General features: G+C 60.9%; 1 protein-coding gene across 2 annotated transcripts; it reads left to right on the forward strand.

Moving 5' to 3' along the window:
- The first annotated feature begins 2,072 nt into the window (after positions 1-2,072).
- On the forward strand, positions 2,073-11,938 carry KCNJ9 (potassium voltage-gated channel subfamily J member 9). Of its 2 annotated transcripts, XM_006032730.1 has the most exons (3): positions 2,073-2,099; positions 2,184-3,006; positions 11,625-11,938. In XM_006032730.1, exons 1-3 carry the CDS (start codon positions 2,073-2,075, stop codon positions 11,936-11,938), a joined length of 1,164 nt encoding a protein of 387 aa, XP_006032792.1. The 2 variants fall into 2 exon arrangements, with proteins under 2 accessions (XP_006032792.1, XP_025070270.1); XM_025214485.1 differs by having other exon boundaries at positions 2,073-3,006.
- Positions 11,939-14,633: the final 2,695 nt, after the last annotated feature.

The raw sequence follows: 14,633 nt of genomic DNA on the forward strand, positions 1-14,633 counted from the left end.
TGGCGGCACAAGGCTGCAGGGATCTGCCCCCGGATCGGGGCCAGCCCAGGCTCTTGGAGGACTTGGGTCTCTTCCCCTCCCCACTGCATGGGGAGCGATGGAGGAAGCACCTGCAGGCCCTTGGTGCTGGGGGAGGCCCCTCTGCCCAGCGCCCCAGCCCCTTTGTGCGAGCGAGGCGGGCTGAGCTCTGGCCTGGGCCCCGGCCAGGGAGATGCTGCCCAGAGCTGCGCCCGGCCTGGGGCATGAATGCACAGGCCTCGTCCTGAGCATCGAGGACAGCAGGAGACTTCTCTTCTCCCAGTGCAGCGAAATGCCATTCCTGGCCTCGGCGCAGCAGCTGCAGCCCTGCTTGGTCACCCTGCCCTTCCCTGCCAGAGCAGAGCAGAGCAGAGCAGAGCAGAGCCCCTTCCCTGGCACAGAGGGGGTCACTGTCGGGCATGGGAGCAGCTGGTGTCAGGGCAGGAAGACCCAGGTTTGCCCCTGCCTGAGCTGGGCCCAGCGCCTTCCTGCCATCCCGTCTCTGGGTGCTGGAGGTACAGGGCGCTGGCACCTTACGTCTTCTTACCATTTCTTGGGCCTGCTTGGGGATTTGGGCTGTGTGGGGCCAGGGAGCTGGTCGTGCAAGCGGGCCTGGCTCCAGACAGAGAGAGCTCCCAGGGTGGGGATGGGATGTGCCCTGGGGTCAGCCCAGGACAGAGCAGGGAGCTGAGGACAGGACAGGCCCCTGCCCCAATCCCTGCCTGCCCAGCTCCTTTTCCAGCCCTGACCCACCACCCTGTCCTCTCTCACGGTGAGTTGGGGGGGTGCACCCTGGTGGGCTGTAGATGCAAATAACCGTGCGTTTTGGGGTGTCTTTCTCTGCCCTGGCATTTCCATGGGGGGCAGGCTGAGCTGGGCATGGGCATGTCTCTGGTCCCCATGTTGTGTCTGCATGTGTCTTGGGTGCAGTGCTCTGTGCACGGTGCACAGCTGCATGTTGCATGCATCTGGGTTGCATCTTGTGTGTGCTGTTCTGGGTCGGGGATATGTGTGTGTTCCTCATGTGGGGTGTGCTGTGTGCCTGGTGTTGTGTGCATGTGTGGGGATGCTCTGTTGCATGTCCTGTGCATGTGGGGGGATGTGTCCCAGGCCAGCCTGGTTTCAAGCAGTGAGCCCAGCCCTGCCCACTTTCCCAGGGCACACTGGCTTCCTCCCATGACAGGGCCTGGTGCCCGCCTCATTGGAGGCTGCAGAGCCAGAGTGCAGCTGAGCCAGAGCTTGGTGTTGTACTGGAAAACAGGGTTGTGAAAGCCAGCACCCTTGGGACAAGGGGGCGCAGTTGCACTGGGAAGTGGGGGCCTGAGTCAATAGGCTCCAGCACCTCACAGCACCCTCAATGTTCCCTTGCCCCAGGGCTTTGCCCCCTGCCATTTCTTCCCCAGCCCCTGCACTGCTGCTTATGCCAGGTCACAGCCCCTGCCATGCTCCCAAGAGGTGGCTGCATGTTGGGGTGGTAGATGGTGTTTATGCAGCCTCCATGAGTCTGATCCAGCCCCTTCTCTCAGTCTTAAGCAGAGCTGGGCTGTGCCGGGATGGCCATGCTGGGGTGGAAGGAATCTGCGACTGTTGACTGCAGTGCAGTTGGCTCCCAGTACCAGGCTGTGAAGGGCAGGGGCAAGGCCTTTGCTAGGATGAGCCCAGGCAGGCACTGATGCCAGGCAGCCGCTGGCACAGAAAAAGTGCAAACCTCCTTGCATGCACATCAGCATTTACTGCCAAGCCCCTGATGTGAGAGAGAGAGAGAGAGAGAGAGAGAGAGAGTAGGGGGGCTGGCACAGGCCATATGTCCTACTCACTGTGGTGGAGCATTGGCAGAGCCCTCTCCCCCTGCTCGGCCTGGGGCAGGCGAGGGGGCTCCAGGTGCTGGGCCAGGTCATTCTGTAAGAGGGTCATTGGCGCAGGTGCAGAGCAGGTTAGCTCCTAGCAGCAGCCCCAGGGTCCCCACTGTTAGTAACCAGCTCCATCTAACTGATGTCTCTGTCCCCCAGACTCTGAGGAGCACAGCCAGCACGGCCGGTGCTCGCGGTGCTGACATGGCGAAGGAGAACTCGGCCTTCTCTGCCGCACCTGAGACACCGGTGCGGGAGGCCAAGCCCCCACTGTGCGCCACGCCCTCCAAAGCACCTGCCCGGGGCCCAGGCGAGCCTGAGAAGAAGAAGCCGGTCAAGAAGCACCAGCGCCAGCGGTATGTGGAGAAGGACGGGAAGTGCAATGTGCAGCACGGGAATGTACGGGAGACGTACCGCTACCTCACTGACATCTTCACCACCCTGGTGGACCTCAAGTGGCGCTTCAGCCTGCTGGTCTTCATCCTGGCCTATGCCATCACCTGGCTCTTCTTTGGCCTCATCTGGTGGTTCATCGCGTACTGCCGCGGTGACCTCGACCACCTGGAGGACAAGGCCTGGACACCCTGCGTCAACAATCTCAATGGCTTCGTCTCTGCCTTCCTCTTCTCCATTGAGACGGAGACCACCATCGGCTATGGCTACCGCGTCATTACGGACCGGTGCCCTGAGGGCATCGTGCTGCTGCTGCTGCAGGCCATCCTGGGCTCCATGGTCAACGCCTTCATGGTGGGTTGCATGTTCGTCAAGATCTCCCAGCCCAACAAGCGGGCTGAGACGCTGGTGTTCTCCTCCCATGCCGTCGTCTCGCTGCGCGATGACCGCCTGTGCCTCATGTTCCGGGTCGGGGACCTGAGGAACTCGCACATCGTGGAGGCCTCCATCCGGGCCAAGCTCATCAAGTCCAAGCAGACACTTGAGGGGGAGTTCATCCCCCTCAACCAGACGGACATCAACGTGGGCTTTGAGACGGGTGATGACCGCCTCTTCCTGGTCTCGCCCCTCATCATCAGCCACGAGATCAACGAGCATAGCCCCTTCTGGGAGGTCTCCAAGCAGGAGCTGGAGAAGGATGAGTTCGAGATCGTTGTTATCCTTGAAGGCATGGTGGAGGCCACGGGTAAGGCTGGCATGGGACCTGGGCTGGGTCTAACTGGTGCTGACATTGGTGGCCATTGGGGTAGGGCAGGGTTTACATTGGAGCTGGTCTAGCCTCACACAGAGTCAGACCAGTTTTAGGGCCCAGCACAGTCTTACCTGCGATCTAGCCCAGGCTTGGGGCAGTGCATACGCTAGGCCAGGGGCGGGCAATTATTTTGGGCAGAGGACCGCTTACTAGTTTTGGTGAGCCATTGAAAGCCACATGACAGGCAGCCCAGGGCAGATAAATATTAATTTTCTAAATTTTTTAGGGAGCCAGGCTGGATAGAATGGTTTGGTGGGCCACTTCCAGCCCCCAGGCCGCATTTTGCCCACCCCTGCGCTAGGCCTAGATTGATCCCAATTGATCTAGTCCAGGTTTGGGGCCCATTTCAGGCTCCCACTACTCCCAACCCAGTCCCTTCAAGCCTCCCTGGGTCCAGGCCGGGTATGGGGTCAGTGCCTAGAGAAGTGCTTGGACCTGTCTCTTCCTGCACATTCACTCCAGGTTTTGAGCAGACCCAGGCTCGCCCAGTTAGGGGCAGAGGCTGCAGGTTTTAGGCTGGATCCCATCTGGGGTTTGGACTTTGACCATGAAGTAGAGTCCAGCCGAGCCCTGCTCCCCCTCCCCTCCCCCCCACCTCTTTCCCCTGAGAGCTGCTCAGCCCATGCCCTGGGCACTCACTCCTCAGCAGGATCCCCTGCCCTTTGTCTCTCCATGGGTTAGAGCTGGTACCACACATCTGCCATATGTCCCCTCCCCACACCCCTGCCTGATCTCCATTTCCCTGCTTGGCCCACTCCCAAAGCCCTGGGGTTCAGGTAACCTTGGATGCACTGCTGTTTCCATCAGCTTGAGCACTGGCCAGTGCCCCGCCACCTCAATTTCCCCAGGCTGCAAGGCTGTGGGAAGGGACCATTGCCTTAGGTGTACATGAAAGTCCCTTTCAGGGGGTCCCTGATTTGGGGGCAGGGATGACACCCCCATTAGTGTGGGGCTGGGCCCAGGGGCACCCTGATCATAGCTGGGTGTCCAAGCACCACCTTTTGCAAGCAGGAAAGGATGGGGCAATGTGGGGCTTTGGGCCATGGTGCAGAGGGGAGCTGCCAGCTCTGCTGCAGATCTCCAGAGCATCAAGGAAGCAGAGACACATTAGCCCAACTCTGCAGGCCTTGCACAGGGGATGCTCTGACCTCACACAGGGATGCGCTGACCTTGTGCAGAGGATGTGCTGACTCCATACAGGGATGCACTGACCTTGCACAGGGATGTGCTGACCTCGTACAGGGGATGTGCTGATGTTGCATGAGGGATGCACTGACCTTGCACAGAGGATGTGCTGATTTCATACAGGGATGCACTGACCTCACATGGGGATGTGCTGACCTCGTACAGGGGATGCACTGATCTCTCACAGGAATACGCTGACCTCACACGGGGGATGTGCTGATGTTGCTCGGGCAATGTGCTGACCTCACATGGGGATGGGCTGACCTCACATGAGGTGTACTGACCTCACACAGAGGGAGCACTGAGATTGCACGAGGGATCCTCTTGCGGACTCTGCAGCCCCTCAGAGGGTTGCCATGGGTGTGACATGGTAGTCAGCCCTCCTGCAGTGGCCCTGACTCCCTCAGCCCTTGATCTCACAGGACACAGCCACGGCCCCAGATGAGCTGTATCTGGCACGATTTATAGTGGCCCCTGACACATGCCCATTTTGTGGGCAGAGGGAGACCCCGACGCACGTGTTCCTGGAGTGCACCAGGATGCAGGCCCTGCACCTTCTCCTCCAGAGCCTTTTATTGAGGTTCTGGCTTCACTTTTCCCCCCACTTGTTTATTTTTTCACACCCCACCCATGGCCCCACCAAAGCCAGGATCTCCTGGTCTGCCTCCTCCTAGCCCTGGCCAAGCTGGCTGGTCACATCACCAGGAAGGAGGCTCTGGCCAGGAGTGTTCCTGGGGATTGTGGGGCCATTTTCCTGGTTTTCGTCCAGTCCCGTCTCTGGGCAGAGCACCACTGGGTGGTAGCTGTTGGTTCACTAGCTGCATTTGAGAGTTGGTGGGAGGTGTCTGCTCAGTGCCCCCCAAGGGTGTACTTGTTTTGACCCTCTGACCTACACGCATGTTCCCTTTTTTCATTTGTTGTTCCTCGCAATCAATTGTGCCAGTGTCTCTCACCACCTAATCGGCAGCTCTAGTAAAATAGTGGGCTAGTGCCATGTAACAGCTGAAACAAATAGACCACTGCCCCAGATCACAGTGTCCTTCTTCACTTAGCCTGAAGCTGTGGCCCCAGCAATTCTGTGCCTCAGTTTCCCCACCCATGAAACCCCTCTGGAAGCCCCAGCTGAGTCCAGGGCCGCACCATGCTGCACAGCTACACACCATCTCCTAAGAAGCTCCTAGTGCAGCTGAAGCAGGAGCGAGGCCTGGAGAGATGGTGGAGAGGCCCAGAATCACTCTGTGGGGCAACAGCAGTGATCATGGCAGGAGCCAGTACTCCAGGGGCCCAAGGAAGAGCCTTAGCCACTAGACCAGGCTGCCATCCAGAGACTGGCTGATGCTACAACTAAGGGCGCTGAGGACACGCTCATTCAGCCTCCCGGGTGCTTGGGGGCTGGCTGGACAGGGCCACGGCTGCCTGGCAGCTCCAGCCTCTCGGGTGCTTTTCCCAGGCTCAGGGACGCACACGGTTCCTGGCTGCCAGGAGCAAGTGCGGAGCCAGCAGTGTGCCCCGCCATCTGCCCACAGGCACCGGGCACCCTGCCCAGCATAGCATGGCCCCGGAGCCCAGCACAGACACTTGTCACCTCCTGGCGCAGAGCTCAGGCAGGCAGGGAGGCTCTCGGCCTGCCACGTCTTAGTGCACCCAGAGTTAGACCCTGTCCTGCCCTGCAGAGCTTTGCTGTCCCAGGATACCAGCCTCCCTTGGGACAAGCTCTATCTTCCCAGCCAGATGCTGGAGACACGCTCAGAGCATGAGGCGCTGATCCCACCTGGGTGTGAGCCCAGCTCCCTGCACAGACCTGCAGAGCCAGGTCTGGGTGCTGAGGCAGCCAGGAGGGGATGCTGAAGGGCATGGGCTGCCTGCTAGAGTAGAGCTGGCCCAGAGCAAAGCCCCATGCACCAGCTGCCTCAGAGCCCTCACCCCACCCACTGCACCATCAGTTGCCAGGGACTGGGAAGCTGAGCCTGGACCCCCCCACCCCAGCTGCAATGTCCTCCCTGGGCTGGGGCTGAGCCCCTGGCAGGATTGGGCCCTGAGAGCGAGCACCTGCTTTGTTGGGGGGCTGAGGGGGAGCTGGTCGGGCTGCTCAGCTGCGGGGGCCCGAAAAAGCTGGGCTGCAGGCACCCGTGAGGCTGGCAGCAGCAGAGCAGGAGCCGGGAAACTGCAGGCTCACAGCCCCGCCAGTGCCACGTGGCCCCAATCTCCGTGTGCACTGGGCAGTGCTGGGGAGGGTGTGGGGTGCAGGGGTCCTTGTGAACACCCGGTAGGGTGGCTGGTGCCACTGGGGCTCAAGGATTTATTCCCTCCCCCCCAGCTCCTGGTCTCTGCAAGGGGTCAGAGCTTGCTCCCAGGCGCCTGCCCCCCGGCCACCTCCTGCCGCGTCTCCTGGGGGCTTTGCCAGGAGAACCGGAGCCTTTTATTTTTAAACCTTCTCCACCCACTGCAGTTACATAACCAGAGGCTCGAGTGCAGCATTCGTCACCACAGTAACCAGCGGCCCTGTCATCGCAGAGCATCTCTCTGGCCTCCTCCACCCCGGACCCGCACTCCTCCCTACCCCCCACCCCAGACAGCCCCGGCTCCTGGCCCTGATGCAGGGAGGTGGGCAGGGGGCTGGGGCTGCATTGCATCACCCGCCCAGCTCCTCCGTGGCCTGCCTTGCAGGAGATCCCGAGCCCCTAGCCAGGCACTGGACCCCCCTGCCAGTGCTCAGAGCTGGCTCCCCACAGCCTGCCCCCCTGCCCTGACCCTTCCCGGCTCCCCGCAGACCCATGTGGAACGGCCCTGGGCACATCCGCTCATGGCTGTGGGTGACGTGCATGTAAGCTCAAGAAAGCTTCTGCTCCAGATGGCTCTGATGTAGTTAGTCTCTAAGGTAGTGATGCCTATGTTCTACCACAGGGATTACCCAGGCTCTGGGCTGGGCTGGGCTGGGCTGGGCTGGGCTGGGCTGGTTGTCGTGTCCCCCTCCCCCCACTTTCTGCTCCATTTGTCAGGCACTTTGTAAGCCTCCCCCAGAGGCACTTGGTGTTGGTTGCAGCCCAGGCTGGGGATGGGGACTGGCCTGTGCCAACGCTCCTGCTGGGATCAACACCAGAGGGTCCTGGCTGGAGGGTCTTACCCCTCTGCTCAGGGTCACACTGATGCTGCATTGGGGTGAGGAAGGAATTTACCCCCTTGGTCAGATTGATATGGGTGTGTGTGTGTGTGTGTGTGTGTGTGTGTGTGTGTGGAGGGGTTGCCTTCCTCTGTAGCAGGGGCACGACTTCTGCTTGGGATCTCTTGAGTGTATATTAATAACCCTTGCAACAGCAGGATGTTGCTGTCGTGCTGCTTTCCCTGGGGCCCATTTGGGTGAGATGTCCGGTGCGGTGTCAGGGATGACTGTGTAGTTTTGCTAAGAGTTGAGTTGATGGGTTTATCTGGGATGTTTTAGACAGGGTTGATCCTGCCTCAGGATGTGACCCCTGGAGCTCCCTTCCAGCTCCATGGCTCTGGGATGCTATGAAATCTACCCTGCCTGCTGCAGAAACCCCTGCTAGCCGGGCCTGGTTAGGGAGATGGGTCAAGGGCACGTGCTGCGTATTCATGCCGGTAGATGGCACTCATGCTCCACCAATGCCTTTGAACTACCAGCACCCCCCTACCCCCAGCACAGAGGGGAGGCTGGAACCGGCCATCCCAGCAGAGCTCACAGGGACCCAGCGTGGCCAGGTCTGCACCCCCACAGCGTGGCCAGGTCTGCACCCCCACAGCCGGTTCCCTTTTCCCTCTCCCAGGGAAACTGCACATCAGTGCAAGGGGGAATCCCTGCCCCTTTCTGCCCCTGGCTCGTGCATCCCTGCCTGTCTGTGTCCCTGCAGCAGCAGAGGCACTGAGGACCCCCAAGGCTGGGGCCTTGTGGGGATTAGGGCCCAAGTGTCCTTCCACCAGGCTGACTCAGTGCTTCCACTGCGTGTGTGAGAACTGGCTGTTCCCCACCACCACCCCCATGCCTGGAGCCAAGGTGCTGGTACTATTGATAGAAAAAATTGTCTGCATGGATCTTGGGGCCACCCCGGTCGGGTGGCCGATGGCGGTACCGGCGTCCGGCTGGTGACCGGACAGATGACTCACAGGAACAAAAAAATCTTCAGGGGCCGCCACTCTACAATTGGGCGGCTGGGCTCCCAAAAGTTACGTAAACATTGCGTGGGACAACTAAAAGAAAACAGGGTGTGCGTGTGGGGTCAAAGGTTCAAAACAAGTGCTCCCCCGGGGGTCAGTGAGCAGAGCACCCCGAACAGCGCCCACCAGCTGACAAACTGCTTTAGCTTGCCGGCGGCTACTGCCCAGTGGTGCTCTGCCTGGAGACGGGCGTGAAGGACACCAAGGAAAAACGCCCCGAGGTGACCGGGAGCCTTCCCGGCCAGAGTCTCCTTCCTGGATAGCCAGATAACCAGCTTGGCCAGAGCCAGGAGGAGGTTGACCAGTTGGTCCCGGGCCTTGGTGGGGCGACGCTGGTGATGGGCTGCAGTGCTGGGTGGTGCCAACCTGCTGCTGGGCTGCATCTCATCCAGCCTCCACTGCCCCTGCTCCTTCTCTCTGCCCCATCCCTTTCTCTAATCCCCTCTGGCTCCTTCTCCTCCCCAACTGTCTTCTCCTGAACCCAGCCCCTGTCCCAGGAGCTCCCCCTTGCAGGGACACCCGCAGAGCCCAGTGCAACCAGTTGCCCCAGCCCTGCAGGCACAGCGTGGCTGCCCACACTCAGGCTCTTGGTAGCAGTTTCTCTTCTGCTGAAGGTTTGGTCTCAAGTCAGTTGCCAGCTGCTCAGAGACAGGGTGTTCCAGGCCCACCCCAGGCACTGGCTCCAGGCCCAGTTTGTCCAGTTTGCCAGACTGGGATGCAGTAGGGAAGCCAATGTGATGGCAGGGCAGAAAGACGCCACCCCATGTACCATGGCATCCTGGACCTCATCAGAGGTGCTGTCCCCACACTGACAGAGCGCTCAGCTCCATTCCCTTTTGCTCCCAGATCTGATCAGATCTGATCCCCATATGTCAGAGAGGAGACAGAAGAGCTAGGGAAGGTCCAAAGAAGGACAAGGATGATGAGTGCTACGGAGGGGCCTCCCAAGGAGGAGAAACTCCAGAGGCCAGGCCTGGTCAGTTAGAAAAGAGATGATGAGGGGGGACAGGGGAAGGGTTTCCAAAAACTAAATGGCAAAGAGAAAGTCAATAAGGATCGATTGTTGACTGTCCCTCACCACACAAGAAAAAGGGGTCACAACATGCAACTGGTAGGTAGTAGGTTTAAAACTAACACCAGCAGGTCTTCGTCACACAACATGTAATTAAACTGTGGGGCTTGTTGCCACCAGACATGGGAGAAGCTGAGAGTTCAGCTTGATTCACAAATGGATTGGACCCTTTCTTGGCGGAAAGGGGCAGCGGTTGCTATTGAGCATGGGGATGAGGGGCACGGCCTCTGAGTCAGAGTTTCCTGGACCTGACATGCTGGAGGCTGCAAGGGAGTGAGGAACTGGGGAACAAACCCTGGTCAGACCCAGATCACAATCCCCGTTCAGCAACCTTTGGAGTTGGGCCTGGAGGGATCCCAGACCCCTTTGGATATGTTTGTGAGCATGGCTGCAGGAGTCTCGGCCAGGTCACAACAGGGTCACCACAATACTGACCTGAAGGCAGTTTTCCTTAAGCCCCTGGGGGATAACTGTTTTTCTGGCGTGGTTTAGTACCTGTCGAGGTGTTGGGACTTAAAGCCCACTTTATGGAAATGGGAGGCTCCTCCCTAGTTTGCTCCTGCAGCCATATGGCTGAGGCAGGCAAAACTTGGGGGCATCTGAACTGGGCTTGGGCCTGCACGTAGGATGCCTGCCAAAAGACTTTGGAAATATCTGAAGCCCCTGGTGGGGGTGGAGGATGTTTGCCTGTTGTAGGGCCACTGATGGTTCTGGACTGACTCATGGATTTGGACTTGATTTGGCTGATTTGGCTTGGGACACAAAACATTTCTAAAATTCAAAAAAAAAAAAAAAAGAAAAAAGGTCACAACAGGGCCCAGTTGGAGCTGACAGTGGCTGTGTGTGGAGGCAGGAGCCAGGCAGGCTACACTAGTGCCAGCTCAGCCCCGTGGCTATGGCTGCAACCCCATTCGGCCCATCAGGAACTGCCCTGCTCCATGCCTGGACCCGCTGCCTGGCCTTGCTGCCCCTGTGAGCCACACCAAGCCCACTCCAGCCAGTGGAGCTAGGGAGGGCCAGAGCTGCCCATAGCCCCAGGTGGCAGGCCCTGGCAGGGTGTGAGTGCATGGCCAAACTGGCTCTTGGGATAGGGGCAGGGCTCTCTCTGCACCGATGTAGCCCCCAAACCGGCTGGCCATGGGCAGTTTCCCAGCCTCTGAGAGTCCTCTGGTCTGGAGCAGGGGCTCCAGGCTGCCCCGGTGTTTGCATAATGGCAGGCTGAGAATTTGGAAAAAGGGATCAAGGGGATGGGGTGAAGTTAGGATTGGGCCCTTGGCCTCGGGCTAGGAAGAGAGGCTGAGCAGCCTGGCTCCGGCAGGATCAGGCCCTCATCTCCAACAGATAGCAGGAGTGGAGGAGGATCAAAGGGGAGGGTGACTGCACCTCCACCTTTCCCTGGATCCACCCCTGTAGCTGGACCAACCCCAGCCCTTCCCCGAGTGACCACAGGCAACAAGATGAGGGGGTGTCCACCCTGCCAGACAGCTCCCCCCTCAGACAAGAGCTCTCTGGAGGGGAGGGGAGGGGAGTGACAAGGGGAGCCAGCCAGGGGAGGGACAAGGGTGCTGACCCTTGCAGCAGGGAGGGGCAAGGAGCCAACCCCAGCTGGGGCTAGCCCGGCTTGTGCTGAGACCTCCCAGTCCTGGGGCGCGCAGGCCTGCATGAGTCCTGGTTGCAGGACAGCGCTTGGCTGAGCCAGCCGCAGGGAGTCTGGCCGGCACCAGGCCTCTATGCCTGCTGCTGCAGCTGGTGGCCTGCTCACCCACCAAGTGATTTCCCTTGCATGGGGGTTAGGTTAAACCTCATGGAAGCACAGACCTGGCAGAGCCCAGGGGGACCAGCCGGGTTGCTCACTGGGTACCGCATAGACATGGGGCCCTGATCAAGCCTGATCTTCCCAAAGAACCAGGCACCCACCAGTGCAGGTAGGCTCTGACCATACCCCATGCCCCCATCCCCGTCTGCAAGAGCCTCAATGCCCAGACCCCCTCCTGAAAAGCCAGGGCTGGGGCCAGGAAAACAAGGCATGGAGCGTGGATGGGACTGGCCTGGGGTTCCCTAGCCGGAAGCCTAGGATTCCTCCTCCAGGCTGGACCATGCACCCACGGCTGTGCTGTCTCTGCAGGGATGACGTGCCAGGCCCGGAGCTCCTACCTGGTGGACGAGGTGCTGTGGGGCCACCGGTTCATGTCGGTGCTGAGCCTGGAGGACGGCTTCTATGAGGTGGACTACAACAACTTCCACCAGACCTTCGAGGTGAACACGCCCAGCTGCAGCGCCCGGGAGCTGGCCGAGGCTGCGGCCCGCAGGGATGCCCACCTCTACTGGTCCATCCCCAGCCGGCTGGACGAGAAGGTGGAGGATGGGACAGAGAAGGAGGCGGGCGGCACCGAGCGCAACGGCAGCCTAGCCAACGCCGAGAGCGAGTCCAAGGTGTAGCCAGGCAGCGTCCGGGTGCGGTGGGGCTGGCCAGGCGGCAGGAGGGCAAGAGGAGTGATGGAGGGAGCAGGGGGAGGCAGCCTCATAGGGCAAGCGTGCAGTAACCCGGGCAGGCGAGGGCAGGGCATGAGCTGGGCTGTGGCCAGAGGGGCAAAGAGGGACGCCGTGTGCAGGACAGCCATGCAGGGACGTGCCCCTGGGCACCAGCAAAGGGCTGGCAGGGGGCACTATCACAGCTGGGGGCATTCATGTGATTGCAGGGAGCCAGTGGGGTGTGATAGCGATAGTGGGGGTGTGATAGGGCAGGGGGGCATTTATGGCAGGGAGACGAGCCTCTGACAGTGGTGGAGGGCAGGTGGAGCAGCTGTGCACCTTGTCCAGGTGCATGGTCTGAGGCCTCAGGAGGAGGCTGGGGCCTAGAGGGATGTGGCGGAGGGCAGGAGCTGGGAGCAGCTGGCTGCAGGGATCCCAGTGGCTGGAGGGGGTTGTGCATTAGCTGCAAGGGAGGTAGGGCTGGTGCTCAGACGTCCAGGCCGGGCATTGGGTGCTGAGGCTAGCAACTCTGCACCATGTGGAGAAAAGCAGGATTCACCCCCACACCCAGGTCATGGTTGCTGGGATGGACAGACGCAGCAGGGACGCAGGACAGATGAGGCCGGGCTGCAGCAGGGCAATGCCCAGGGGCCCGCGAGCTGCCCCTCTGACCTCCCACACACAGCCCCGTGCCCGGCTCGGCTTGCTGCCTGCTCTTCCTTTGAATAAAGAGGTTTTGGACTGGACGCTGTGCCCAACCCTTGGCTCCTGGAGCTGCCCTCACATCCCCACTTGCGGGTGAGGACATGGGTTCAAACCTGCCTCCAGCAAAGGAGGAACTTGGTCCCCTGCAGCATGGGAGGGTACTGGGTATGGGGCACTGCGCCCTCAGCTGGATGCCCTGGTAGCAAGGGCACCCCCTGCTAGCCTTGCATGAAAAGGGCCTCTCCTGCCTCCCCAGGGGCTGTGGGTGCACAGGGCTCTGAGGCGCCTCCGTGCAGGTGACAGAGCCCAGAGAGGAGCAGGTGCCAGGACCCCCTGGCCCAGCACCCGCTGTGGCATCCACCAGCCCCTGCCTGAATGCCATTCAGAGGCCTAGACCTCCCAGGAGCGGTGCAGGGACCTGGGGCCGCTCTGGGCTCCAGAGACAGCAGGGGAGTGGGCGGAAGAGGCAGCCACACCAGGAGCATCCTTGGCCACCCCAAAGCCCTTGCTGCTCCGCTGCTCCTGAGGGTCCCTGGCTCTGTGCTGCCTGACAGTGCCCTCTGCCCTGATGCCAGGGCCAGTCCCCACAGAGGATGCAGCTTGGGGGGCAGGTGTGGGGGGGTGGCCCCCTGCCCCCAGGAAAGCCCCTTTGAGCCAGGCCAGGATGGCTGTGCCCAGCCCTGTGTGGCCCCAACCCCACAGCTGCCATGTCATCAGGGTGCCTGTTTTCAGGAGGGTGCAGCATGAGACGCATATGGGCTGAGCCCAGGGGTGCTGAGCACCTGTTGTAGCAGGACACTGCGTGCCAGAGTGCATGGGAGCCTGAGCACTGGTGTCCCTGGGGGTGGGGGACAGAGCGGGGGCTCCTGGGAGAGCAGAAAACTCAACTGTAGCCTCTGTGCAGGAGCAGAGGCAGAGCCCAGAGCCTGTGCCCTGGATGCCACACATGCCACTGTGAACCCTAGCCCCTGCTGTGGTCTGCAGCCACCTCTCACCACCCCGTTATCAGTTCCTCTGGCTCCCTCTCAAAGCTGGTTGGGTTGTTAACCCCCTGCCCCTGCAGCCTCCATGTCCCTGGGAATGCCAGGAGCTACCTGGCTGTGGCTGCATCCCCTCCTTGCCAGCTGGCTGCACAGACCCTCGCCTGAAGCTGTCCGGACGTGCTGGGGTCCGGCTGGACACACCTTAGGGAGTGGAGTCGTGGGCAGAGGACCTCAGGGAGCAGCCTCCTTCTCAGCCCTGCCCCTGCTGCGGGGCCTGTGCTGTGCTGCTGGCTCGGCCCTGCCGTCTGACTCTGCTCTGTGCTGTGCTTCGGTTTCCCTCTCACCCAGTGCCCAGCAAGCTCTTGGGGGCTCCCTGTGTGCGTGGCTAAGTCCCCTCCCCACCAGATAGCATTATAATGGGACCAGCAATGGCTCTGCCTGCTGTTAGCTCCCCAGGCCAGGCACCAGGCACCATGAACCCTAGAGCCCATAGGGCCCAGCCCAGTGCCCGTCCCTCGCCCCACTGGCTCTGTCTGGTACAGACCATCCCTGACCTAGTTTCCCACTTGCAGCGGAGAGGCTTGCGCTAGCTAAGGCATGGAGGTAGCAGTCAGGAGCAGGGCCTGTTGGGTCCCTTCTCCATGTGGCACCAAACATGGGGGTCCGGCTGGGTCCGACATGGAGCCAGGTCTGCCCAGAGATGGCTCTGAGCCTGGAGCAGCCTCCTGGCCATTGCAGAGACCAACCCAGCAATGCCAGCAGGGGTCTGCAAGGAGCACAGGCTATGGGGGTGTGGAGCAGGGGAGCTGGGATGGCCCCCATTTGCAAATGGAGCCGTTACATGGACCCATGTCCCCCACCCGGGGCAGCTGCACTGTGGTGATGGGGTCAAGGTCTCAGCCCTCGCTGGTGAGCTGTGCTCCTTGTGCAAACACTGCACAGCCCTCCCCCAGGCAGGCTCAGTCCCTGCTGAA

This window comes from Alligator sinensis, unplaced genomic scaffold (assembly GCF_000455745.1).
Source record: "Alligator sinensis unplaced genomic scaffold, ASM45574v1 scaffold463_1, whole genome shotgun sequence".
NCBI lineage: Eukaryota > Metazoa > Chordata > Crocodylia > Alligatoridae > Alligator > Alligator sinensis.